The sequence below is a fragment of the Eptesicus fuscus genome, chromosome 12 (assembly GCF_027574615.1).
Source record: "Eptesicus fuscus isolate TK198812 chromosome 12, DD_ASM_mEF_20220401, whole genome shotgun sequence".
Taxonomy (NCBI): Eukaryota; Metazoa; Chordata; class Mammalia; order Chiroptera; family Vespertilionidae; genus Eptesicus; species Eptesicus fuscus.
Genome location: NC_072484.1, coordinates 88,741,529 through 88,765,812, shown reverse-complemented (window position 1 = coordinate 88,765,812; position 24,284 = coordinate 88,741,529). Strand labels below are relative to the sequence as shown.

The window sequence follows — 24,284 nt, the reverse complement described above, 5'->3', positions numbered from 1 at the left end:
CATCCTCCCCATCTTCCCTCTGAGGTTCCACAGTCTGTTCCATGATTCCATGTCTCTGGGTCTATTTTGTTCATCAGTTTATTGTCTTTCAAGCTATGCACACACACGGCATGGTCAGCAGCCATCGAAATCACACATTCCGAACATGAGAGGGCCGTGCTGTCCTTCAGCCTCAGGTGAGCAGCAAAAGACACATTCCCAGGGCCTGCTTTTCACTCGGCGCTTTTCCTTCCAGTGCGTCCTGGGTTCAGGAATAGCTCAGCCCCACCCGGACAGACCAGCAGTGAGGGAGCCCTCTGGTCCATCAGACCAACCGCACCCCCTCCCGGGCACTGAGGGATGCTCAGAGAGCCCTCTCCACCCCCTCCACTCAGGCGGCTCCAGCTCCGTGTACTGACAGGTGACTGCAGAGGCCCATTTAGGCTCTGCACACAGGGAGTAAGATCGAGTGCTTGCTTTGAAAGAGCTCCCATTCTTTTGCGAAGGTAACTGTGTCAACAGGGCCTGGCAGAGTCTGGCACAAGGCACAGCAGGGGTAGGAGAGGGAGCCGCCAACGGCATGAAGAAGTCGGACGCGGAATAAATGTCACTTCGCCTGAATGCTGGCGCTTTTTCAGGTCGAAAAGCAAGGAGGTGCTCCAGGGAGAGAGAACAGATTGCAAGGGAGGCCCGGGAAACATGGTGTGAGCTGAGGCGACAGATAGGGATTCAGGATACTGAGGTGTAGGGGGGTAGGGTGGAGAGGTGATGCTGCTAGAACAGCCCATATCGCGGTGGCTCAGCAAACACCAAGTTCCCTTCTCACGCGGGCCGGTCCCAGCAGAGGTGCTTGGTCTGTGACTCTCGGCGTGGCTCTCCTCCAGGGGTGACTCAGGCCCCGCTTGGCTTACTCTGTGGCTTAAAGGGATTTGAATTTGTGCACAATCTCTAGCCAGGATGCGGCAGGAAAACTTGGGTCGGACCCCAGGCTTAGGCCTCAACGTTCATAAACAAAACCCTCTTTCCATTTTCCTCCCAATTCAAATCTAAAGCCCCCTAATCCGCAGACCGGAAGGAAGGAGACAGTGTACGGCATTCGCCCCTCTTGCTGAAGCGCCACACGTGACTCCCCGTGACATCTCACTCGCCAGAAATAGTTACATGGTCTGGTTTCAGATGCGCTGAGCCATGTGGTCCCTGGCTGGGAGTCACTTCTCGGAACAGCCCCACATCCTGGGAAAAAGCACTCATCTGTGTTGGTCCACACGCAGGGGTCCTCAAACTTTTTAAACAGGGGTCCAGTCCAGTTCACTGTCCCTCAGACAGTTGGAGGGCCAGACTATAGTTTAAAAAAAACTATGAACAAATTCCTATGCACACTGCACATAGCTTATTTTGAAGTAAAAAAAACAAAACGGCAAAAACACCCGCATGTGGCCCGCGGGCCGTAGTTTGAGGACGCCTGGTCCACAGCATCTCCACCACCGGAGGGGGCGGGGCGCAGAGGGGGGCTTTTTCTGCCCCTGTTAGAGCTGCAACATGGATCCCCGGATGGGAACCTTGTCAGTGGTCATCCCCCATCACATCTCGTGCCTCTTCTCCAGCCAGGATGCAGCAGGCCCCAGGTTTAGGCCTAAACATACATAAACAGAACAATTTTCCCTTTTCCTCCAAGTTCACATCTAAAGTCTTCTTGTGCTCAGCCAGCTGTGGAGAGAGAGTAAGACATTTCAAAAGAGTGGGATATGGGTTCAGACTCTTTAACATGAACCGAGCTTTCAAATACAGGGAGTGAAATCAGTGCCTCTGATTCTGTTGCGTGAGGCTAGCAGGCCCTTCTCCCGTGTATATTGAGTGAGTGCATATCCGGTGGCCATTTTTGTAAATTAAATGATCAGATAATGGCACTTTCATAAGATTTAACCTAATACCTGCCGTGATTATATTGGTCTCTGACCTGCCTGTTTATGAAATGCTACTTTTCCATGTGGCTGCTACTAAATAGCTAGGGACTTTTATTACCCAAGCAGTTTGAAAACATGAAGCTTTCACTTATCCGTGTGTCAGAATTGAACTTAACTTCCCAACCTCCACTTCCTGTCAGCAAACCTAATTGTTGTCCATGGAAATCAGCTCAGTTTGAGTTCCAGTTTAATGCTCGGCCTCTCCCTCCTTCCTGCCCCTCCTCCGCCCTCTGCAAGCTGTGCCGCAGCATCTTGGCATCAAATGAAATGTGCTTTCTGGTTCCTGCTGGTTCTCTGTCCAGGCTGCTGCCACTGGGACGGTCCTTTCCTCCTTTGTCCTGTGTTGTTCCGTGTTAATATCCTGGCTTATGCCCTTTCGTGGTCACTGTTATGGGTTGAGTCGTGACCCCTAAAAAGATCTTTTGAAATCCCAGCACTCATACCTGTGATTGTGACATTATTCAGAAACTGTCCTAGCGGATGTAGTTAGTGAGCATGATGAGGTCATGCGGGTGGGCTCTACTCCCATATGACTGGGTCCTCAAAGGGGGAAGGGCAGACACAGACACATCGGGAGAAGGCCACGTGATCGCAGAGGCAGAGGACGCGGCAACGAGCCAAGAACAACAAGATGGACAGAAGGACGCCCCCCTGCAAGTTTCAGAAGGCGTGTGGCTCTACTGACACCTTGATGTTGAACTTCTAATTGCCAGAACAGCAAGACAATAAATTGCTGTTATTTTAAGCCACCTAACTTGTGGTACTTGCAGTCCTGGGAAACTAATAAACCTCCTATGGGAGTCTTCAACATTTAATCCTGGGTTTGTCTTCATTGACATCTCTTGCCATTCTGAATGTCAAATTTACATTTAATGTTTATTTGTATTCCTTTTCTGTTTACTTAGCAATGCTGAAGATATTGTCTTATGTTTATTGGCCAATTGAACCTCTTTTGGGAACGACATGTCCACATCAGTTAGCCATGTTCTACAGGAGGGTTCCTTATGTAATACTAGAGGCCTGGTGCATGAAATTCGTGCAAGGGGCTCAGCCCTCGCAGCCCCTCACAGCTCCTCGCAGCCTCGGCCGGCCCTCACAGCCCTGGCAACCTTTCAGATGGTCGTCCGGATGGTCGTTCTGCTGTTTGGTCTAATTAGCATATTAGCTCTTGATTATATAGGCTTGTAATCTTACAGATACCACAAGTTGTACTTGAAAAGTACATGTGACCGATGGAGGAATAGTTAAGTTGTAGAAAACTACATCAGCCAAGATACCTTGGTGGAGGTTAGTGTGATAATTGCAAAACAGAGGCTAGGAACTAGGTTGTAAGAAGCTGAAAGTTGAAAAATCATGGGTGTGGCGGGGGGTGGGGAGGAGAATTTGGGATGGGTACTTTAGGTTCAGGTTGTAGAACCAAACCACCCCCAACAGACAGGAAATGGGCCATCGGTTGGGAATGTTGGGTTTGGGAGGCTTTGCGGGGGATAAGAAAGCTGCGATACAGACAGTGAAGTATTTGCTCAAAGCCATGCAGAAAGCGTTGGGAAGCCGGGAGAGGCAGGGGATAAACAGATTTGTCGCAGGAGCGTGTGGGCTCCCGGTTAATCTGGACAGTGAGGAACTGCTCGCTGAAGCCTCCGGTGATGGATGCTAATAAGGAGATCCTGCCAAGAACACGGGCGGCCTTGGTGGCCTCCAGTCGGCCCTGCGCTCTCCGCCCAGAAGATAAATATGTTCCTTCGGCCCGTTCAAGGCCTTTCACACTGATCAGAAACAGAGGCGTCTCTTCCTCCCCCACAGCTAGAGGGCTCTTCATCGCGTTTTATCCATTTCCCAGGGACCTCAGGAGAAGAGAGTGGCTAAGATGTCACCCTGTGATGGAGGGATAGATAGAGAAGAGCTGTGATGATTAGTGCTGCTTCAACTTGGGTAGGCCACGGTCAAACCCCAAGTCTAGGGTTGCCGTGATGGTCTTTTTAGGCATGAACACTTCCCCCCAGCTTTGTTGAGATGTCAATGACATAAAATCAAACCAGTGTTCAACCTCATGCCTTGGAAGTTGGCATTGTGTACACACAGACGGGCGGAACACAAAACTCACTAATACTAAAATTCTTCCTGGTATTTGGATACACCTGTCAAATAATGAAATCTGGAGCATTTATGCCTTAAATTGTATTCTGTCCAAGGAGGTAGCTCTTCCTAGGGATTTTTATTTCTCACCCAAACCCTCAGTTTTTGTTTTTAGTGTATTTTTATTGATTTCAGAGAGGAAGGAAGAGGGAGAGAGAGAGAGAAATATCAATGATGAGAGAGATGCCTTCTGCACCCTCCCCTCTCCCCCTCGCACCCCCTACCCCGCCCCCACCTCGCCCAACCAGGGATCAAGCCTGCAACCCGGGCATGTGCCCTGACCTGGAATCGAACCATGACCTCCTGGTTCATAGGTCAGTGTTCAACCACTGACCACACCAGCCGGGCCAAGCTCTCAGTTTTACAGCCTATTCCTTCCTGTTACCCCACAGTTCAGAGAACACCCCCTCCCACAGCACCGTTACTTCTTACTGCCTTTCAACATGGAAATAAGCTTAGACTCAATTCCGTTTCCCCGGCTCTCCGTTCTCTGTGGGTTAGAACTGCCCAGGTCATTCAAAGCCAAGGCAGAGGGTCATGCATCCCTGGCAGTCAACGCAGACGCCGGAGGTCTGTTCCGGGGCCACTGTCAGCAGCGAGGAGAGAGGGTGACAGGCAGGCTGCTCACATAACCACTTGAGATGGGGGGCTTCCCTGCTCAGCCGCCCCCACCCGCTGTCGCTCGGCGGATGTCACTCCCCAGAGGCCAGAGGCTGTGGGCTGGGTCTGAGCCTCGATGTGGCGATGAGGGGGGCTGAGGGAGAGCCCTCGAGGCTGGCACGATGAAGACTCAGCGGGCTGATGCACTCGATCCACCGCCCCCCTCGGAATGTGCCCTGGGAAAATGTTGAATAAACTTCCGAGCATCTGGAAGGAGTGTCAGCGCACAGGAGAGCTCCGTCAATGCTTTCTCAACGGGTGGAGGATGCAGGCTCTGAGCAGGCCAGGGGTTCTCATCTGAGCCCTGGCAAGCCCCTGGGTTTGCTGGGGGGTGTTCCCCCACACAGAGGTGAGCCCTGGCCCCGGGACCCCCACAGACAGGAACCGGGCCAGGGGCTGGGGAGCAGGGGAGCTGGCAGCTTCTGGGCCCTGGAGCTGATTTCAAGACCTGAGTCACCCAGGATGTTTAACAATAGAGGCTATTTAAAATGGCCTTCTGCCTAGGGCGGGGCCACAGAACAAAGGAGCCCCATCATTCAGCATGACCACCAAGCCTCCGGGGGGCTCTGAAAGGCTGAGACCCTCCGCTGTCCCAGCCCCCTCCCCCCCCCCCCCACCCCACCCCAGAGCAGCAGCAGGGGGTGGGAGCCCTACCGGGGCGGGCACTGCTGGGGTCCTGGTCCTACACAGGGAGTGGGGGCCCCCTGGGAAGTTGGGGCTTTGCCAGCAGTCAAGGCCCTTCTTGCCCGGGGTTTCTAGAGGAAAACACACAGTCCGTCCATGAAAGCTCTGTAACGGGCATTGCAGCCACGTTGCCAGCACCCTCTCCATCCCTTCCTCTCCCACCACGTGGCGAGTGGCCACGGAAATGCTCTCCCCTGAGCGCCAGGGGGGTGAGGCGCCCACTGCACACCAATAAGCCAGCGGTCTCCTCTCTGCCACGGTGTTCAGTTGAGGGGTGCTCGGGGTTCTATAGTGGCTCACCCAGAGGGAGCCCCCAGCTTCTCTCTCACGGTGGGATACCATGTGGAGCCTCCTGGAGAACTGCCGCATCTTGTGGGGTCACGCACATCACCAGGGTCTCTCCGTCCCCCGTGGGGACGCAGTGCGGGGCTCGGGGAGAGCCGCCGAGGCTCACCGGAGAGCCACATTGGCAAAGCTCCGGGCACAGGTTCGTTCCAGGCCGCGCACGGCGCTGGCTTTATTCCACACACACTGCTGAGCACCTCTCTGCACCACGTGCTGAGCCACAAGAATGAATGGAGACACGGGGTCTCTTTTTAAGGAAATGATCTGAGCATTGGAGACAGACATAGAAGAGAGAGTGGGGGGGGGGGGGAGAGAGAGAGAAGGAAAGGGAGAAGGAGAAGGAGAAGAGGGGAGAGGGGAGGGAGGAGAAGGGGGAAGGGATAAATAGCTACTAAAAATTGTTATTTCAACATTACTCAGTGACGTCCTCCACTGCATACGAGTAAGCCACTGGACAGCTTTCAGTCCCTTACAAAGGCAGAGTCTGAAAGCAACACCTTCTTCTTTGCAACTTAGAAGCAGCAAAAACCCTCCAAAGTGCAGTCTGTAGGACAACCAATGTTTGCTGTTCATTTTTTAAAACTTTAATCAATTGTTGAGTTTCTTTGAGATTAAAGTTTAAAGTCAGGAAATTATTTCCAGAAAAGTTTTTATGCGGCCTGTCAATTTCTAGGGTTTATGAAATTTCCCTTTACTGCTCCTTATTCCATAATCACCCCCGTGTCCTGTTTTATCTGGAATGGGCAGCCGTGCCTAGCATTTAGCTTTTTCTCTTTTGCCATTGAACCTCTTTCCTGTGGCTTCTCAAGTGGTCCTTCCTGTCACTCCTTCAGATGGCTGTGAGGACCAATCATGAGGTATTACATGGAAAGAGCTCAGAAAGTGCTTGATCCTGCCCCGCTGGCATGGCTCAGTGGTTGAGCCTTGAACCCTATGAACCAGGAAGTCATACCCAGGTTGTGGGCTCGATCCCCAGTGTGGGGCATGCCTCTGATCAATGACTCTCATCATTGATGTTTCTCTCTCTCTCCCTCTCCCTTCCTCTCTGAAATCAATAAATATATATATATTAGTACTAGAGGCCTGGTGCACAAATTAGTGCACCAGAGGGGTCCCTCGGCCTGGCCTGTGGGATCAGGACAAAATCAGCTCTCCGACATCCCCCAAGGGGTCCCGGATTGTGAGAGGGCGCAGGCCAGGCCAAGGGACCTCACCAGTGCACGATCAGGGCCTGGGAGGGACACGGGAGGTTGGCCAGACAGGGAGGGACCGTGGGAGGGCTCCAAGGCATGTTCGGCTCGCCTCGCTCAGTCCTGATTGGCTGGACCCCAGCAACAAGCTAACCTACTGGTTGGAGCATCTGCCCCCTAGTGGTCAGTGCACGTTATAGCGACTGGTCAACCAGTTGACTATCTGTTCCCTGGTGGTCAGTGCACGTCATAGTGAGCGGTTGAGCGGCCTTAGCATATCATTAGCATATTATGCTTTGATTGGTTGAACGGATGACCAGACACTTAGCATATTAGGCTTTTATTATATAGGATATTTTATAAATACTTGGTCCATTGTGGACATGCAATAGGTACAATATTTTATCTAGTGAAACTCTATGAACTGACCACTTATCCTACAAAATATTTTTTTTTAAACAAACTTGTGAGAATAACTGATTAAATGGTCTGTTATTAGTCTTCACCTTTTTCACTGAAACTACAGTTAACGAGCCCACACGGGGAGGGTGAGAGGCATGGACCAAGGCCAACTCCACAGGTTCCATCGGAGCCTGCTTTGGCCTCCAGCGGTGGCTGCCAGACTGTATATGCGTCCGAGTCAGCTGGAGGGCTTGTGGGCAGGCAGATCCCTGGGCCGCACGCAGAGTTTCTGATACAGGCGCCTGGCCAGGGCCTGAGAACGGGCATTTGCCACGCGCCCCGGAGACGCTGCTTCCACTGGCCCCACGCACTTGGAGAACCAGGGACTCAGATAACCAGGCCTGGACCGAGCTCTGCGCCTGTTTGAAAAGTCCCGGGAATCTGCACCAGCTGCAGGCCACCTGGAAGGCGAGGGCAGTATCCACTGCTGTGGTTTTCCATCTCAGCCACATTTTATTTTATTTTATTAATTTATTTTTTAGCTGCATTTTAGAGTCCGTTGGAAATATTTTGAGGAATACCCATACCCGGGACCCAACCCACACCAATGAGCTCAGTTCTCTGGAGGTGTAACTCAGGCGGGTTATAGTTTAACAAGCTCCCAAGTGCTTCCAATGTCAGGCAGCCCCGAAACCCAAGCGCTGAGAATGTCCTGCATCTACCGGTTCCCAAACCCCGAACGGCCCCTGAACCAGCCTCCCAGGACCTCCGCACAGGGACGAGGAGGGCCAGGTCTCTGGGAGACTGTTCCAGAATACCCACAGCTCCTCCAATCCAACTCACACTGAAACTGGACCCCCTGAGAGTCTGCACTCTACTGTCTCAGAGAAAAGCAATTTAAAAACAACAACAAAACAAAGAAATAGAAACCATACTCTAAGGGTTACAATGGAAAAAGCTTCATTTAACAAAGACTTAAACTCCAAGTAAAAATGCCCGGTAAGGGGTTAATTTCCAAAATATACAGGGAACTCATACTTCTTAACAAAAGGAAGACAAACAATCCAATTTAAAAATGAGCAAAGGGCCTAAATAAACACTTCTCCAAAGTGGACATACAAAAGGCCAAGAGACATATGAAAACATGCTCAAAGTCACTCATCATCCGAGAGATGCAAATCAAAATGACAATGAGGTACCATCTCACACCTGTCAGAATGGCTACCATCAACAAATCAACAAACGACAAGTGCTGGCGAGGATGTGGAGAAAAGGGAACCCTCGTGCACTGCTGGTGGGAATGCAGACTGGTGCAGCCACTGTGGAGAACAGGATGGAGTTTCCTCAAAAAACTGAAAATGGAACTCCCATTTGACCCAGTGATCCCACTGCTAGGAATATATCCTAAGAAATCTGAAACACCAATCAGAAAGGATATATGCACCCCTATGTTCACAGCAGCACAATTCACCATAGCTAAGATCTGGAAACAGCCTAAGTGCCCATCAGCAGACGAGTGGATTAGAAAACTGTGGTCCATCTACACAATGGAATACTACGTAGCTGTAAAAAAAGAAAGAACTCTTACCATTTGCAACAGCGTGGATGGATCTGGAGAGCATTATGCTAAGCGAAATAAACCAATCACAGAAAGATAAGTATCACATGATCTCACTCTTATGTGGAATCTAATGAACAAAATAAACTTATAAACAAAATCGATCCAGAGACATAGAAGCATGGAACAGACTTTCGAACTTCAGAGGGAAGGTGGGGGACGGTGGGTGGGAAGAGATCAACCAAAGAACTTGTCTGCATACATGCATCACCCATGTGAGGGCAGAAGCCCACGGAAGGATTTCCGGGACAGAGCATGCATGCTTTGGTCATCCTGTGACTAATTCCTCCCTTTGTATGAGCACCTGAGCTGGACAACCTCACCGAGAGTTGCAGTGAAATTCTGGGGTTTTTGCTGATCTGATGAGCCAGAATGGGTACTTCGATTTTCATCTGCATGTCTCTCACTGTGAGTGGGCTGGTCATCTTGCATACAGGACTCTTTGCTTCTTTTTAAAAAACATATTTTATTGATTTCAGAGAGGAAGGGAGACAGAAACATCAATGATGAGAATTACTGATCAGCTGCCTCCTGCACCCCCCCCCCCTTGGGGATGGAGCCTGCAACCCCGGTGTGTGCCCTGCCCAGGAATCAAACCGTGACCTCCTGGTTTATAGGTGGATGCTCAACCACTGGGCCACACTGCTGGCCAGGCTCTTGCCTCTTTTTAAATGAAATGTTTCCAGTTGAAGGAATGTAGCCTCACATGCTGTTGTAAGAAGTAATTCAGAGATCCCTGTACCCGTTCCCCAGCCCTCGTCCCCAAGGTAACATCATACAGTATGACAGTGCGACGTCACACCCACCAGAGGAAGATCAATAATCAGCATACAGCACAGTTCCTTACCTTTCTTTTCGTGGGACCTTTTTTATGTGGAAAACATAAACACAACAACAATGGAAAACCCAGATAACCCCAAAAAAGTTCCCAAGAGAAAATGAGTACACCATCACACAAAGTCTTCAGAATATTATATTTCATAAAAGACAATGATAAAAAAGTACAAACATTTCCATGAGAAGCAAAAAAAAAAAGAATACAAGAAACGACTAGCATTTAATTCAGTGCATTTTATGTAAAAGCCTTTTGGATCTTAATAAATAAACAAATCTTAGGTATACTTTCTCTTTCTGATAAACACCACTATGGCCATTTTAGTTCTCTCAACTGGCATACTTGCAAATACAAGACAATAAATCTTGAGTGCTAATATGAAAAAAAAGATACATAAAGAAAGACAAGCAAACACCAAACAAAACAACACAAACTCTGCTTTCTCTCATATGTAGCCTGCAAAAGAGGGAGAATATTGTATTGCATATTTTTCCATTTTGTTTTAAAGTGGATATTAATCTCTTGGCTGGGAAAGAAGTATAAGCTAGTTTCTAATGCATAATTTTGTATTTACATAATATTGTAAGTAAGGTTTTCTTGCTGAACACCTTTTCACAAAATACTAACAAAAATTTAGATTTTTTAAAAATATTCATTGAACCCTAATTTTTGGCAAGATTTAAATGACTATCTTCACTATGAATTTGATACAATGTTACAGCAAATGTGGACACTTTTCCTTTTTCTACAAATAGACCCATTAGCCCGGCCAGTGTGGCTCAATGGTTGAGCATCGACCTACGAACCAGGAGTTCACAGTTCAATTGATGGTCAGAGCACATGCCGGGTTGGAGGCTGGATCCCCAGCAGGGGGCGTGCAGGAGGCAGCTGATCAATGATCTCTCTCATCATTGATGTTTCTCTCCCTCTTCCTCCCTCTCTCTGAAATCAATAAAAATATATCTTAAGAAAATAGGCTCATTAATCACTGTTACTTTCTCTAGATGAAGGCACTGTTCCTTTCCCAGCAGTGCCAGAGGGACCTTGTAATAACTCGTATGTCCGCATAGGAATGCTTCTCGATGTTGAGATTAAGAAATACAATGATGAAGTTATCAGAGGACGTCTTCATTTTAGAAAGGGTTGCACTTGCCTGACTTGATTTGTTTAGAAATGAAGTAGTGCTTTTCCGTAGGCACACCGAGCATCCCACCTGACAGCGTAGGTAAGAACACATTTCGCTAATACAGCCACAAACAAAACTATCAAGAAGATTGTTTGCATTTGCAAGGTATTTGTCAGTATGTGGAATAGATTTACTAGTATTTTCCGATAATAAAGATAATTGGGCAAAACTCTGTCACTTTTGTTGAAACATATAAATGATTATAGGCAAAAATCAATTTTAAGTCTGCAGTGAAAAAGCAAAATAAAAAAGACAAAAAAAGCCAACTAATAAGATGTTTTTCACAGAATGACATGCCATATTCAAAACTGAAAAAAGCAAAATATTCATGGCCCACTCCTAAAACAAAAATTACTATTAGACTTAATCCAAAATAATAAGGCAGGTACTAGAACTGAGTTCTCTTGAAACTATAAAATGTATACCAAAATAAAAAGATTTCAAAATGTGGGCAGCTCCACATTAAAAAAATATATGATTTCCTAATAAGACTCAGAAACAGTCCTAATTTCCCCCACAACTAAAATATTTTTAATTATTTTTATGGATTAATTATGTTCCTATGCCCCAACTATCTTGTTAGTGATCAACAAATGGTAGCTTCCTAATTTACTTTCGTCCATTTCATTGAATTAAACTACATTGACTATGAGAGACAGAAAATGAACAGATAGACAAATTAAGAACAAATTTACTTTCAGCAGTTTGATTATTCACTATTTTCAGTACAAGCAAAAAAAAAAAAAAATTAGAGACCAATATTTTGGAAATACTTCTAAGAAAAAAATGTGGAAAAACTCTGTTTTGTATCAAATCAGAGAGCTATCCTTTTTCTAAAAGTGCAAGAAATTCACTTACTTTGTGATTTTGTTGGTGATCATTTGTTACCAATATTGCCATAGAAAATGCCAACTTGAAAAATTAAACTTACAACCTGAGATAAATACCATATTTCTCTTTTAGGTGAACAATCTCTGAGTGTTATCCAAACATCTCTCAAATACAGATTTCTATTGTTCCTCATTGTTGTTAAAGATTCACTGTATAGATAAACAATTTTTTGTTTTGAATTTGTGAAAGTACCTTAAGATATTTAACGAATCTTTGGTTAACAATAATTGATAATTTCCAAAGTAAAAATATTGTTTGATTTTGCCCTAAAAACTTCATCCAAATTTAAGATAAAGTAATATACTTGATGTCAGGTGATAAGACCTGTTTTCTGAGACGTGCCTTATAACGTCAACATATTAAAATAGCTGACTATGTGTCAGAATAGAATTCTATTAAATTATGCGTTTAGTGAGGAAATTTTAATAATTAACACCAGAGATGTAATTTCTTAAAAGTGGAAAAAAAAATACAGTTTGAATGAAATTGGGCAAGATGAAAAAGAATGCCTTCCATACTTGAATTCTATGAGTCTGAGAATTGAACTTACAATTTATTTTCTACCTACTAAGCATGTATCTTCATAAAAATATAACATTTCATTTCTTATCTAATAGTATAATTCATTTGTATATTATAGGTACTATAGGGTTTTTCCATAGAACACATTCTTTTAAAAAATTGTTTTGATTTTTTTTTTAAACTAAAAAAAATGTTTGGCTCTTCTGAACTGGAAATAATAAAAGTGCTATTCACTATTTACCAAAACAAACCAACAAACAAAAAAGTGTGCAAACACACACAACACTGGGCACATTTTCTGAGGCACAAAATCCCTGACACTCACACCAGAGGTACATGGGAAGCGTTTAACATGAAGAGGTCCTGGGTCTCATGTCACACCACAACTTTTAAGATTTTTCTCGGCATTAGTCATGCAATATGCATCAACATTATGGTTGTGATTTAGCAAAATCTGATGAGATTGCAAGCAATATTTTTTCCCCTAAAAACGCGGGCAATCCTGGCAGGAAGAAAGGCGGCCGAAGCCGTTTCTAGCCGTTTCTTCCGCCCTCAGGGCCCGAGGAGAGCTGACTGCTCCCCGCCCCGCACGGAGGCTGAAGGTCGAGAGCTCAAAACCAGGGTAACAGCTTACTGCAGTCGTCGGCTGTCAGTTATTGACAGTTCCTTCATGTCACCCAGGGGCTAACCTTCGTTCAGTCTCATAAATGTACACTGTTTGTTCCATGCAGATAAAAAATGTTTATAAAAGTCCAATAAAGGCGTAAGCCATTACATGCAAAACTGCAACACGTCTGACTGTTCAACAACTGAAACACATCCATGTACATCCCCTATGTACAAAGTACGTGTCGACAGAAATAAAGCATTCTCTTGAGTTAAATTATAGGTTTCAGTATAAAAATGTCTTTCTTTGCAGGGCGCTCTCAACCTCCAGCCTTAGCGATGGCACCTGGTCTCTGCAGCGCTCGCTGGGGGGCGGGAGGGGGGGGGGTCTCGGGATGGGAGGGAGGAGGCTGTCGTAGACAACCCCACACGGCGGTCCCCCAGGACTGCCGGCTCCTCTGCCTGACGGGCCCGGGACACGTCCACCCACTGACCCCCTGGAAGAGCGCACCCCGCGCTTGTGATCAGCATCGCCGTCTAGGCTGCCGTGGAGCGACCTCTTCAGTAGTCTTCGATCGGCGCCAACGCTGGGGTGAGGTTTACGGAGATGTTCGTGTACAGCCTGTCCACCAGGATGCTGGGCACGTAGATCAAATTGTTCAGCCCGTCGATGTACTGGCGCTCCTTCGAATACCTCAGCAGCTTGTATCTAGGGAGTTGGAGAGGAAAAGGGAAAGTAAGAGAAACACGTCCAAAAGAGAAAAACTGATGGGGAGAAAGCTCAAGGTCATCCTGATGAATGACCGCACTTAATGCGCTTATACAATCGTTCTCAAACCTAATGAAACACCTCTTTACGCCATCGTTCTAAGTGAGCATCATTCCGAGGCTCAAAATGCCACCTGAAAAAATGATTCTGCCCCCTTATGCCCTAGACACCCTTAAGGGGAAAAATGTGTTGTGTTTTTTTGCTAAGAAAATGCTTTTTTAGTATAACTAGTGAACTGGGCTCTTGAATAGAACAGAAATAGATGTGCGTGTGCAGATATATGTGTATCTCTTCAAAACAAGCACAAGAATGCTTTGCTTCTATAGAAAAAGTGGCATCGACAGGAAATGCCCCTCGGAAGGTTTTTTGGGTGCAGCGTGTATTTTAAAGCTTCCACACATTAAATAATTCGGGAACGTGGTCTCTGAGGAGGATGTTAAACTTACCGTCCTAAAAACTGGACTTCCCCCCGATGATGGTGAGGAATCGATTTGTATTTTCCCAAGTCTCCCTCTGGCCTCGTTACATTATACCCAGCAAAGTGAACCCTGCAACAGCACACATGCAAATGAGAACACAGAATCTGACATAAACACTGATGATATGAGTTCAATTTAAAATGCAAAAGAATGCTCTAAGGCAGTGGTCGGCAAACTCATTAGTCACCAGAGCCAAATATCAACAGTACAACGACTGAAATTTCTTTGGAGAGCCAAATTTTTTAAACTTCAACTTCTTCTAACGCCACTTCTTCAAAATAGACTCGCCCAGGCCGCGGTATTTTGTGGAAGAGCCACACTCAAGGGGCCAAAGAGCCGCATGTGGCTCGCGAGCCGCTGTTTGCCGACCACAGCTCTAATGGGTGTGTTGTCAATAATTTCGGAAGGCCCTCTTGCGGTGGTGTGGGGGGGAGGGTTTAGAAACACAAGGTAGGATTTAGGAATCTCAAAACTTTTCCATCCCAAAGCACCTTGTCTTGGGATAGCCAAGTACAAGTTCCCTACACGAAGACAAGGTATAGGAACTCCCTGCTATGAAACTGTTCGTACCGCCACATACCTGTTCCAAAGGTCATCGTCTTCTCCTCCCCACCCCCAGAAGGCGTTAGGAAAGCCGTTGATCTTCCTAAACTGCGCCACGGTCAGTCCACTGACACCACCAAAAAACTCTTTGTACGGAAGACTGAAAAGAAAGCAGAGAGAGCACCCTAAAAATAAAACCAGGACAGTGTGCCGCCTGAAATCAAGTCTTCAGTCTTCTATGAGCCTTGTGGAAAGGACCGCAGCTTCCCAAATAAATGACGATGTGGCTTACATCATATTCCGGGAAACGGAAAGTAGCCCTAGATACACGACACTTTTACGTTCAGTGAGACAAACACACCTGAATGCGTTCGTCCTGGAAGACACTTGTGGGAACTGACATTTCATGTTTAGTATCGTTACTTTATAATGCTCAAAATCCGGTGTTCAAAAGTTATTTTTACAGCAAAGTGAACTTAATTAATCCACCAAGAGCTGTCAATGGGATGTTAGATGTTGCTAAGCTAATAAAATTTTCTAAATCAATAATATGTAATTCTAAATGCATTATTTATTATATAGACCAGGACACATGTATATTAGTAAAGACAAGTCTAGTATTTAATTTTTAAAATGACAAGCTGCCTATACCTATAATATATATGTTTAGATTATAGCCCCCAAATACTCATTAATATTTACAAACACATTTATTTTTAATGCACTAATATTTAGAGAAATTACATTTTATTAAGATACTAGAGCCCCAGTGCATGAAATTCGTGCAGGGCGGGGGGGGGGGGGGGCGTTGTCCCTCAGCTCAGCCTGCACCCTCTCCAATCAGGATCCCTCTCACAATCTGGGACCACTGGCTCCTAACTGCTCACCTGCCTGCCTACCTGATTGCCCCTAACTGCCCCCCCCCCACCGCTGGCCTGGTTGCCCCCAACTGCTCCCCCCACTGGCTTGGTTGCCCCTTAGTGCCCCCCCTGCCAACCTGGTCACCCCTTACTGCACCCCCTGCTGGCGTGGTCGCCCCCAACTGCCCCCCCTGCAGGCCTGGTCGCCCCACGCAGCCTGCTACTCAGTCGTTTGGTCGCCCCTCACTAAATCCCCTGCCAGCCTGGTCACCCCATGCAGCCTGTTGCTCGGTTGTTTGGTCGCCCCTCACTAAACCCCCTGCCAGCCTGGTCGCCCCACGCAGCCCGTTGCTCAGTTGTTTGGTCGCCCCTCACTAACCCCCCTGCCGGCCTGGTCGCCCCATACAGCCTGTTCGGTAGTCCGTTTGATTGTTTCGGATGCAGTGGTTGCTTAGCCTTTTATATACATAAATAACTGACATATAACATGGCATTACTTTTAGGTGTTTAACAGATATCTACACTAATAAAAGAGAAACATGCTAACTGACCATACGTTCGCGACGCCCACCAGACAATCAGGAGTGAATATGCAAATTAACCCAACAAAGCTGGCGGGTTAATTTGCATATGCAGGTGCTGAGCAGCTGGGCATGGGGTGGGACGCTTGCATCGTCGTTGCCATGGTGACGACACAGGCATTCCACACTACCCCTGCCGCTCGGGGCCTCTGGGCAGTGTGGGAAGGCGGAAAGGCGGCTCCGGCCAGAGCGAAGGCGGTGCTGGAAGCCAGGGGAAGGAGGCCCATTCTTGCACGAATCTTCGTGCATCGGGCCTCCAGTATGTATATATTGCGAAATAAGTCTAGTTAACATCACCATACACAGTTAGAAAATTCTTTCTTGTGATGAGGATCTACTCTCTTAGCAACTTTCAAATACTCAATAAAGTATTGTTAACTCTAGTCCCATGCTGTCCGTTACATCCCAGAACTGACTCATCTCAGAACTGGAGCTTGGACCTTTGACCCCTTTCACCCACTTCACTGCCCCCCTCCCCAGCAACCTCTAGCAACCACCATTCTGTTCTCTGTATCTATGAATTCAGTTTTGTTAGATCCCACATATAAGTGAAATTACACAGTATTTGTCTTTCTCTGACAAATGGCTATATTCTTAAATTTGGATTTTATTTTCCTTGCCTTTCCCTAACTCATAGCGCAAGGATTCTGTCTAAATTATTCATTTATATGTAGACTGGATTTCTGATCCTGAGGCAGCACCCTAGACTTGAAGACCTGAATCATTCTGTGGCCCCAACTGTGCGACTGGGAGCACATGCTGGAGCCATCAGAGGGCCAGGCCTTGGTGGAGGGCTGGGCAAGAAAGCACGCCATGCCTGGCACCTGACAACCGAGCTGAAGGAATGAGAGCACAGCTGCCTCAGAGGAAGGGAGAAGGATTTCACTTCTTGCTGAAGAAACTCTTGCCCCATTCATTCCCTGTGGGGAAGCAGTGCTGTCTGCTGGCGGGGACGGCGGAGCGGGCAGCTCCCGCATGGAGCCCTCGGGCTGCAGAGAAAGCAAGCGTGGCTCTAGCCTGGGCCAAAGGCACCCCAGACAGTGACAGCAGCATGTACCCCAAAGACAGCCAGGGTGTCCCAGGTGACCTCGGGAGGCTCACTCTTGGGAGTTAGGGTTCTAGTGATAACACTGGGGGGGGATTCAAGAGGCTCAATGAGCATTCATGGCACATTGGTGTTTCCCACACCAGTTGCATCATCCGTGCCCAGGCGAGTGGTCTGGGAGAATCCTGAGATCAGTAGACAGGTTACATATGTACGTGTGTGTGTGTGTGTGTGTGTGTGTGTTTATTGACATGTCTGAATTGGCAAGCACTTTAATTCCACTTATTGTTCTGTTTAAGTGGAAACAACCAACTAGACCAGTGGTCGGCAAACCACAGCTCGCGAGCCACATGCGGCTCTTTGGCCCCTTGAGTTTTTAGCAAAGGCCAGCTGAGGAGTACCCTAATTACGTTAATAACAATGTACCTACCTATATAGTTTAAGTTTAAAAAATGTGGCTCTCCAAAGAAATTTTAATCGTTGTACTGTTGCTATTTGGCTCTGTTGACTGATGAGTTTGCCGACCACTGAACTAGACTATACCCAGAATGGGTAAAGACTGGATAAAATGAAGGCAAAATAGATGAAAGAGTAGAAAACAGAAGTTCAACAAGCAAAAGTCCAGTCGTGTTTACGTTACACCGTCCACAGGGGAAGACACTAGCTGAGGCCTTCGCTCTCTGGCCGGAGCCCTGAGTGTGGGCACTCCCGCTGGCAGAGGGCCTGCCCCCGGCTGCGTCCAGGGCTGAAGGCCGCGCTCCCTGCCATTCCCCGACCGGCCTGCACCCCCCTGAGCTGGCATTCCCACTTCTACCCCATCTTCCAAGACCCCTGCCAACCCTGGGAGTAGTCTAGGTAGATATGAATATTTTATTCGTGAGAAATTAGTATTTTCAAGTAAAAAGAGATAACTCAGAATTCTTAGTGTTTATGACCTTTATGATATTCTTCCGTGAAAACCAGTCACACTGAATCCACTCTGACTCGAGCAGGCTGACCCAAACTGTTCCAGAAGTGCTGAGCGCCAGACCCGGAACCCGAGTGACCTTCCCAGGTGGCGCCAGACTTGGAGTTCAGAAACTGTGCTGTTCGGGAAAGGCTGTCTTGTAAGTACAACCAGCAAAACAAGCAAAAGCCATTCTTTTCCCGTTTCAGTGCTGTTTCTCCTGGTCGGGTCGCTGCCTCTCTCTACTCTGCAGGTCGGGCAGCAGGCAAACCTGTGGTACGGGAACCGCCTCCCCTGCTCCGGTGGCTTCCTCTCCTCTCCACTTCCAGCCAATGAGACCCGTGGTGTCTGTCCCAGATTAGACTGCCCGTCTAATGTCCATTTAGGTTTCCGTCCCGGCATCCCACTGAATGGGAGAATGTATTCGCCAATGATACCTCTGATAAGGTTAATATCCAAAATTTATAAAGAATTCATATAACTCAACACCAAAAAACACACACAATCCAATTAAAAAATGGGCAAAGGACCTGAATAGACACTTCTCCAAAGAGGACATACAGAAGGCCAAGAGTCATATGAAAAGATGCTCAACGTCACTAATCATCAAGGAAATGCAAATTAAAACCACAATGTGCTATCGTCTCACACCGGTGAGAATGGCGGCCATCGATAAATCAACAAGTGCTGGCGAGGATGAGGAGAAAAGGGAACCCTCGTGCCCTGCTGGTGGGAATGCAGACTGGTGCGGCCACTGTGGAGAACAGCATGGAGTTTCCTCGAAACATTAAAAATGGAACTCCCATTTGACCCACTTCTGGGTTTACATTCGGAGAAACCCAAAACACGAATTCAAAAGAATATATTCACCCCTATGTTCACTGCAGCATTATTTACAAAAGCCAAGAATGGAAGCAACCCGAGTGTCCAAAATATACAAGTGAATAAAAACGTTGTGGTACATACTAGTGTACACAACAAAATATTCCTCAGCCATGAAAAAGAACAAAATCTTACCACGTGTGACAGCATGGATGGACCTAGAAGGCATTGTGCTAAGTGAAAGAAGTCAGCCAGAGCAAGACTAACCCGCGACCTAACCCGGGCCCCCTGTGCGGGCGGGCTGGGGTGGGAGACGCTCCCTGGGCGTTGAACGGTCTCAGATGCGGACATGTATGTCACACAGCATCGGGGAGGCCGCACGGCACTCACATGTACATGTACTTATCCAGCTTCGCTGCAAAATGCCGCGGCATCTCCCCGCAGCCGTAGTAGTTGCGGTCGTTTTCGGGCAGGTGGTCCACGTCGTGGAAGATCACGCAGTCCCACGCCCGGTCCCGCGTGGCCTCCCGGAAGCCCACGTTGAAGAGCATGGCGCGGTTGAAGGGCTGCGAGCCGGTCTGCACGGGAGACAAACACAAAGGCCCCACGGCCCGGGTTTCCTCGCGTGGTGAAGCATGGCCAGATAGTAACACATCTGAACCCGTGATGTGTTACGGGACACACTTCAGGGCTTTCAAACAGCCGCCGGGATTTACTTGCATTATTTCACGCGCTGGTAAATTACAAGACAATGTCATTATCTAGCCCAGTGGTCGGCAAACCGCGGCTCGCGAGCCACAGGCGGCTCTTTGGCCCCTTGAGTGTGGCTCTTCCACAAAATACCACGGCCTGGGCGAGTCTGTTTTGAAGAAGTGGCGTTAGAAGAAGTTTAAGTTTAAAAAAATTGGCTCTCCAAAGAAATGTCAGCCCTGGCTAACCTGAAGCTAAATATTTTTAATCCAACCACATCTAAGAGTGTGCTACGTTCTAGGAGACTCGGTTACCATTTTGAAAAACAGTCTCACCTGTTCGATGACATAAAAGGCAAATTCCAGCCGCTGTTTCTGGAGCATTGGAATCAGATGCAGGAAAAAAATGGGCAGGTGTTCGTGGCGATTGCGGAACGGGATGAGAACTGCCACCTTGGAAGCCAAACAGTCACAGGTCAGTAACAGAGCAGCAGCGCTGGGGGCAAAACGAAGCCCTACCCCTCACACGCCGACGATGGTGTCAGAGCCACACCCTGTGAGGCTTCTCACCGGACACCTAACCGCGAGCGAACACAGACACGGCCCTTGCCTTCGCCACCTTGACCCTGGGAACCGGGGCGGTGTGCGTGGGCTCTGAGGGCCGTTCCCAGGCGTGTGATCGTCCCCCCATGATCACCGGGAGAAGTGGTGGGAGGACTGAAAAAGCCTGATGAAATCAGAGGCGGTGATGGCAGAGACTGGGTGACAGGAAGAGTTGGTTACAGAAAGCCAAAGATGGCCTGGGAGACGGTTTGGAAATCAACGCAACAGTGGAGACGGGATGATGACAGCTTGACCGGAGGGAAGGTTGAAGAGGAAGAGAGGTGCGTGTTGTTTTGAAACATTTAAAAGGTCCATAGACAGGATTTGTTTATGGATGAGGTGAGAAGTGAGGGAGAGGGATATGTCAAGAGTCACTTCTGGCCCCGCCCGTGTGGCGCAGTGGTTGAGCATCAGCCTCTGAACCAGGAGGTCACGGTTCGATTCCCATCCAGGGCACACACCCGGGTTGCGGGCTTGATCCCCAGTAGGGGGCATGCAGGAGGCAATGATTCTCTCTCATCACTGATGTTTCTATCTGTCTCACCCTCTCCCATTCTCTCTCTGAAATCAATAAAAATATATTTTATTAAAAAGTAACTTCTAGGTTGTAAAGCAGGTCATAAATAATAACCTTAGGGTGTTTAAATTGAATTTAAGAGAGATACCACTTAAGTATCTATTATCCTACATGTGGCTTATCTGGCCTAGAGATACTTTTAAGCAATAGAAGAGATGTGTCCTGGAATATACATGAAGTTTTATCATTACATTAATATATTTTTCATTTAATCAAAACGCACAATTAAATTTTGCTACATTTTATGTTTCTTTCACCGGTAAGATAATATTCAGGTTAAAATAAAATTATGTTTAAAATCCTTAACAAAAAGATCATGTAAGCAGCACAGACAACAGAGAAATTTGTCCTTGATAAATCAATTTGTTCATAAGTCCCCCGAAAAAAGAAAAAAATATACTGTATATGGAAATTAAAATGGTTTCTCAGCAGGTCAATTTTTTGTCTAACAGTAAAAAAAAAACACCCCATTTATTAGAAATATCAAACTCAAGACTAGAAAACACCATCTGTATAAAATGTGTTAATATAACATAAGAATATGTGAATAATTATCAATCATCACAACTCAAATACTCTATTTTCTGGATCCAAACTTTGTCAACCAGCCAAGTCACCCTATAACTCAGTTTGCCCTTGAAACAGCTGAAATGTTTTCTAAACATTACTTTCTTAGCAATTTCTGAGCTAAACTGGCTTGAGCATAATTGTAAATTTCCTAATAAAACCTGAAATTAAAATAACTTTTCTATACATTATGAATTCCAAAATCATTACATTTTCAAAGAACATAACAGTCAAACTATATCTAATTAAAATTTGTGTCGCTCTACATTCTGGATTTTTAAACACAATCTAAATTGGCTATTATAAAAAATTATTTAAGAACATTAAATCTGGGACTTACTAGAATTTCACATCCAAATACATTTCACTAACAAATAAATAAGTGTAAATAACTGGGAGTGCTAGGTTCAGGACCTACTCCTACCTGTAAAATCAGGGCATGGCATTAGACACAGCCAGTAAAAACAAAGAGTAGCATTCATTTGTGTATTTTATATTACCAGGATCATAGATGAGAGAAATTTTTAAATTCTTAAAATGATTTTACTTAGAGCAAACAGGAGATGATTTAGTCAAATTAAAGATGTCTAACCCAGAACTCCACCACTAATTTTCCCTTCATGCTGACGGGATAGCAGAGAGCGGCTGTGACGAGGCTGATGTTTTCATGTTCACTCTGTCTTACTCAGTATTTGCTAAGTGGTAGGAACTAAAGCGGTCCTGGGACCCTGCCAGCCGCACCTTGGATCCCATTCCCTTTTGGTTTATCCCGAGGGTACCTCCTGGCTTATGAATTTGAGCCACAAAACTACCAGAGCAACCCCCATCCACATCCCTTTATCCCCGCTCCCCTCTCTCTTCCCCTCCCCCCCCACACACACACTAGGGCTACTGCTAGTGCTGGGCTCTCCCTGCTGGCTGGGCACTCCCCAGTGGGCTGCAGTGTCCATTCGCAGTGTATCCTAGCAACCTCCAAACCAATACAACTCCCAAAGCAGGTCAGGGACCCTAGGTTACTCTTAGGATAGGAAATGACTATCTACATTAATAAAAAAGAAATATGCAAATTGACCGTCACTTCACGACGCCCACCAGCCAATCAGGAGTGAGTATGCAAATTAACCAAACAAATATGTCGGCGGCCCCTGCCCCCCCAACTGCTCCGGGCCTCTGGGCAGCATGCATGCAGGCACGGAGCGGCCAGGTGAGATGGGATGCCTGCTATGAGGGGAGGGCGGGGGGCGGAGGGAGCTACAGGAGCAGCTCTCTGGCCAGAGCGAAGTATGAAGGCGGCGGCCAGAGCGAAGGCCTGGGTCCTGAGTGCCAGAGGAAAACTGGTGCCGGCAGCCAGGGGAAGGAAGGACTATTGCACGAATCTCCGTGCACCGGGCCTCTAGTATAAAGATAAGAGAAAAAGGAATGAGACAGTGAGTGCCGGTCCCCACCACAGACCTTCTCTGAAGTGCAGCAGGGTGGAGACTTCTACTGAAATAAGAAAGCTGATCCGGTTCTGAAGGAGCCACAAGCTGGCTGCTTCAGACATGGCGTCAATGGGCTATAAGAGCCATTAAGGTGAGTTACAGATATAAGAGAGGCTATGGAATGGCTCCAGAGTCCATATTTCTAAAAGTCCATATCACTTAAGTACAATTAGGCTGAGTGATGAGTTAAACAGAGAATAAACAACGGTAAAGCCACAGCCCTTGATGCAGTCATTTCTTCAATGAGGCATTTAAAATATCAAGGGTTGTTTTTGTCTTCAATCTTACGAGGAATCTGAGAATGTCCTGAGTGTCCCAGCAAATTCAAATAAGCAAAACTGCTGTTTTAATAGCAAAGAAGTGAGACAGTTTTGAAAAATAACTGAGTATGAATGGTGTGCCCAAAGCGAAGTTTTTGGTAAAATAAAGCTGAACAGAATCTTAACATTTCCCTCAGCCCGTCCCTTCTCGCGGCTGTGGACTGACGTTCCCGACGGTTTACAATTTATCGCCTCGAGAAAGATCTCCGTGTCCTGTGGTCAGTTCCCTCAGGCGCTCACAGCCTTGGATCGGGGCGTTCCCTTAGCTGGGCCCCGACTTGCGGGTGAGCCCGGCCTGCGGGTGCATCTCCGGCGGCCACAGAGACCATCTGCTCATTCCCTCCCGCCAACACTTCCTCACTCAGGACTCCGCACCCCTCGTTCAAGCACAATTACCCTTCAGCCCCTCCCACCAAAACCACGGACCTTACTGGTCTGAGCCTCTGTTTTTCTTCCCTGTTTTCTCCTGTGCCAGGAAGCGATGCGGGCATAGCTGTCCCCACCTGTTTGCGTCCTACTTCTAAACTCGCAGCAGTCCCAGCTGCGGTGCCCTAGAGGGCACGCCCCACACCTGCCCCTGAGAGGTGAGAGCCACCTGCCCCTCCTCCCCCTCATTCAGGTCCATCTCCTCCTCCTCCTCCTCCTCCTCCTCCTCCCCCTCCTCCTCCCCCTCCCCCTCCCCCTCCCCCTCCCCCTCCCCCTCCCCCTCCCCCTCCTCCCTCCCCCTCCCCCTCCCCCTCCCCCTCCTCCTCCTCCGTGTCCCAGTTCCTCAAACAGGAGGCACTTGATAGGAAAGCAGCTCTTGTCCCTTCCCCCCCCAGAACCGGGAGGCCTGGGGACGGAGGGCCGCGGTCTCGTTATGACCAAACCCCAGGTGGCTCTGAGGCCAGTGGCAAGGACCCACCGAGGAGCCTGGGACTGGCACGGGGACCCCGGGCCTCTGCGGAGACGACAGCTGCCTGGCCCTCGAGCCTGTAGGGTTCA

At 47.5% G+C, this 24,284-nt stretch overlaps 1 protein-coding gene across 2 annotated transcripts in view; it reads right to left on the bottom strand.

Annotated features, from left to right (window-relative positions):
- Positions 1-13,435: 13,435 nt before the first annotated feature.
- Positions 13,436-24,284, bottom strand: part of B4GALT6 (beta-1,4-galactosyltransferase 6) — a 48,968-nt gene continuing 38,119 nt past the window's right edge. For both annotated transcript variants that reach the window (XM_008148324.3, XM_054724554.1), the window contains 5 exons: positions 20,089-20,205; positions 19,454-19,641; positions 14,847-14,969; positions 14,234-14,335; positions 13,436-13,727 (listed from right to left, as the gene is read on the bottom strand). In XM_008148324.3, the coding sequence (XP_008146546.1) occupies positions 13,580-13,727; positions 14,234-14,335; positions 14,847-14,969; positions 19,454-19,641; positions 20,089-20,205 (678 nt within the window). In that variant the 3' untranslated portion in view covers positions 13,436-13,579. The remainder of the gene's footprint in view (positions 13,728-14,233; positions 14,336-14,846; positions 14,970-19,453; positions 19,642-20,088; positions 20,206-24,284) is intronic.